This window comes from Ostrea edulis, chromosome 5 (assembly GCF_947568905.1).
Source record: "Ostrea edulis chromosome 5, xbOstEdul1.1, whole genome shotgun sequence".
Classification (NCBI taxonomy): Eukaryota; Metazoa; Mollusca; class Bivalvia; order Ostreida; family Ostreidae; genus Ostrea; species Ostrea edulis.
The window spans coordinates 93,511,620-93,515,142 of record NC_079168.1 but is presented as its reverse complement, the minus strand read 5'-3'; the positions used below and the strand labels follow the sequence as shown (position 1 = coordinate 93,515,142).

Genomic DNA, 3,523 nt, shown 5'->3' with positions numbered 1-3,523 from the left:
TTCATATGTCGATTTGATATATCCCTGTGAGCTCGAAATAAAGGACACCACAGAGTCGTCCACTTCTGCTTCATACTTAGATATTTTATTGAATGTAGACATTAACGGCAAACTGACAACTCAACTGTATGACAAACAGGATGATTTCAGCTTCTCCATTGTCAACTTCCCACATTTATGTAGCAATATTCCATTATCAGCTGCATATGGTGTGTATATATCTCAACTGATTCGATATGCAAGAGCTTGTTCTGGGTATAGTCAGTTTTTAAATCGAGGTAAGCTACTGACAAACAAGTTGATGGTACAGGGATTTCAACAGTCTCGATTGAAGTCAGCATTTCGCAAATTCTATGGTCGTTATAACGATCTAGTTCGTCAATACAACCTCGCATTGGGTCAAATGCTGTCTGACGTGTTTCATACCGATTGTTAAGCCGTTCTTGGCACACTGATTTTGACTGCGGATAACTCCGTTTACCTGATCAGGATGTAGGGCTCACGGCGGGTGTGACCGGTCAACAGGGGATGCTTACTCTTCCTAGGCACCTGATCCCACCTCTGGTGTGTCCAGGGGTCCGTGTTTGCCGAACTATGTATTTTGTATTGCTTGTAGGAGTTATGAGATTGATCACTGTTCGTTATCTTCACCTTGCATTCAGCATGAAGTCGCCAGTTTGATAGCGGACAAGTAGTTTCCGCTGTCTGGTAGATCTCATTAGAGGAACTTCTTCGGTCTGTTCTGTTTCTGTCTGAGATGTTGCTGCATCCGGAACTTCTTCCTGAGCAATCTCCGTATCGCTAGCGCTAGCATTCTGAAATGAAACATTATTAGTCTCATGAGCAATCTCAGAATCATCACCAATCACTGGACTGCTGTCTTCTTGCTCTACCTGACTAACTATGACTCCCCATGAAGAATCATCTTCTGAGTCACTCTCCCCAGATTCTTCTTGATGATTATTCTCTGGTTCCTCATTAACGTTTGCTGCTGCAGGCTTAACCCTTGATTTCCTTGGATCTGGTGTTGGTGCATCATGAATGAAACCCATCAGAAGTAAAAGGTTGCGATGTAGAGTACGAGTACGTCCTTCACCATTTTCTCTTCTGACAGTAAAAATAGTAATATCACTATTTGGCTGTACAATGACTGTGTAAGGCTCCTGCTCCCATCTATCAGCCAACTTGTGCTTACCATCAAAAGCAACTATTTTTACTAGTACTCGATCTCCAACTTTCACTGTTCCACCTCTCACCTTGGTGTTGTATGTGTCTCTCTGCTTGGTCCTTGCTTTCTCAGATGCATCTGCTGCTAGCTCGTATGCTTTTTGGATTTTACTCCGCAAGTCAGTTACATACTGAGTAGTAGGTTCCTTCTCATTTTCTCTAAGGCCAACAGTCATGTCCACGGGCAATCTTGGGATTCTACCAAACATCAGTAAGCATGGCGTTTGTCCAGTGCTCTCGTGGCGAGTGCAATTATAGGCATGTACTAATGGATTGACGTATGCCTTCCAATTAGCCTTCTTGGTGGATGGAAGCGAACCAAGCAGAGTCCGGTTAAACCTCTCACACATTCCATTACCCATCGCGTGATAACTGGTGGTCCTTGATTTGCTCATCCCTGCAATGGAATATAATTCTTTAATCACCTTTTTCTCAAAATTTGCACCTTGGTCAGAATGGATTCTGGCAGGTATTCCGTAGTGAACAATAAAATGATTTAAGAATGCTTCTGCAGTTGTCGTTGCTAATTGGTTCCTGGTTGGGATAGCTAATGCGTACCTAGTAAAGTGGTCCGTGATAACCAACATGTGTTGATAACCTCCCTTGGATGCTTCCAGAGTCAGGTAATCCATGCATACCAATTCTAGTGGTGCACTTGTCACAATGTTCACTAGAGGAGCTTGTTGATTGGTTGGTGTCTTCCTCCTAGTACATCTTCCACATTCGGTGATCCACGTCTCAACATCACTGTGCATTCCAGGCCAATAGAACCTTTCTTTAATGAGTGAAATGGTTCTGTCTTTACCAGGGTGTCCCATGTCATTATGGAGAGCTTCCATTACAGTTGATGCATGAGCAATGGGTAAAACCAGTTGATGTTTAATTCCTTCATCTGTTGTTACTAGATGCAAAACTCCATCTATTAACCTTAAATTTTGAAATTGTCGCAGTAGGGAGTTAGATCCTATTTCTTTCCTTGAAGGTTTCACATTGGATTGTACATAATCCCTCATCCTCTTTATACCGGGATCCAGATCCTGTGCTTTACACCAATCAATGATGTTTCCTGTACTGGTCCCTCGTGGATCTTCATCATCTAATACTATTGATGGAGACAGAGTAAGAGTTTTCACATAGGCTGGTACAGTAGAGTGACAAATGGCTTGTACAGTCTCGATGTTGATAGTTGGCAAACGGCTAAGAGCATCAGCATCTGCATTATTCCTTCCAGCTCTATATTTGATGTCAAAGTTGAAGGAAGCAAGAGCTGCTAACCATCGATGTCCAGTGGCATCTAGTTTGGCTGTTGTCAACACATATGTAACTGGATTGTTATCAGTTAAGACTGTAAACTGTTGGTCATAGAGATAGTCTTTAAACTTATCACAGATTGCCCGCTAAGAATTCTCTCTTATGTGGAGGATAATTTTTCTCTGATTTGTTGAGTCCTCAACTGGCATAACTAATGACTCGCTTCGCTCCATTTGTTCCCGATAAAGAGATGCTCCTAGAGAATCACTTGATGCATCTGTATGCAGCTCATAAGATAAGGTGCTGTCAGCATATTCTAATATCGGTGAAGAAACTAAGTGAGTCTTGAGCGTCTCGAAAGCTTCGTCCTGTTCAAATTCCCAATGCCACTCTTTCTTTAGTTTCTTTCCTTTACATTTCATTGAGATAGGTGATGGCATTAAGTCTGTCAATGGTCTGCTAACTCTGCTAAAATTATCTATGAATCGTCTATAATAGCCGACAAAACCAAGAAATCTGCGTACATCCTCTGGTGTTTTGGGTTTTGCCAGTTTACTACTTTCTCGGTCTTGTCTGGATCTATCTCAATACCTTTCTCCGAAACAATGTGACCAATAAACTTAACTTTCCTCTTGAAAAATTGGCACTTGGATGGAGCAAGTTTAAGTGTGGCCTCTTGTATTTTGTTGAATACAAGCTGTATGTTATTGAGATGTTCCTCAAACGTCTTGCCAAATATGATGACATCGTCTATGAATACACAGCATATTTTTAAGTTGAGGTCAGCTAGAATGTTCTCCATCAATCTCTGATATGTCGCTGGTGAATTTGTAAGTCCAAACGGCATACGATTGTACTCATAAAATCCTAATGGTCCAACGGAGAATGCTGTACGCTCCTTATGGTCCTCTAGAATCTCCACTTGATAGTAGCCGGATTTCATATCTATGATGGAAAAGAATTTATTTCCCGCTATACAATCTAAAAGATCCTCGACTCTTGGCAGTGCATAACTGTCCTTCTTGGTCAATCGATTCAGTTGCAT

General features: G+C 41.6%; 1 protein-coding gene across 1 annotated transcript; it reads right to left on the bottom strand.

Annotated features, from left to right (window-relative positions):
• Positions 1-647: 647 nt before the first annotated feature.
• Positions 648-3,523, bottom strand: LOC130055050 (uncharacterized protein K02A2.6-like). Its single transcript, XM_056166224.1, has 2 exons — positions 3,070-3,523; positions 648-2,530 (listed from the first exon to the last, which is right to left on the bottom strand). The coding sequence occupies exons 1-2, from the start codon at positions 3,521-3,523 to the stop codon at positions 648-650; spliced, it is 2,337 nt and encodes a 778-aa protein (XP_056022199.1).

Bases quoted from the DNA above. Each gene is read 5' to 3' on its own strand.
- LOC130055050 (XM_056166224.1), bottom strand. From the start codon at position 3,523: ATGCAACTGAATCGATTGACCAAGAAGGACAGTTATGCACTGCCAAGA. The intron at 2,531-3,069 runs GTATTGAGATAG...TGTTGACAACAG, and splicing joins TCACATTGTTTCGGAGAAAG to CCAAACTAGATGCCACTGGA.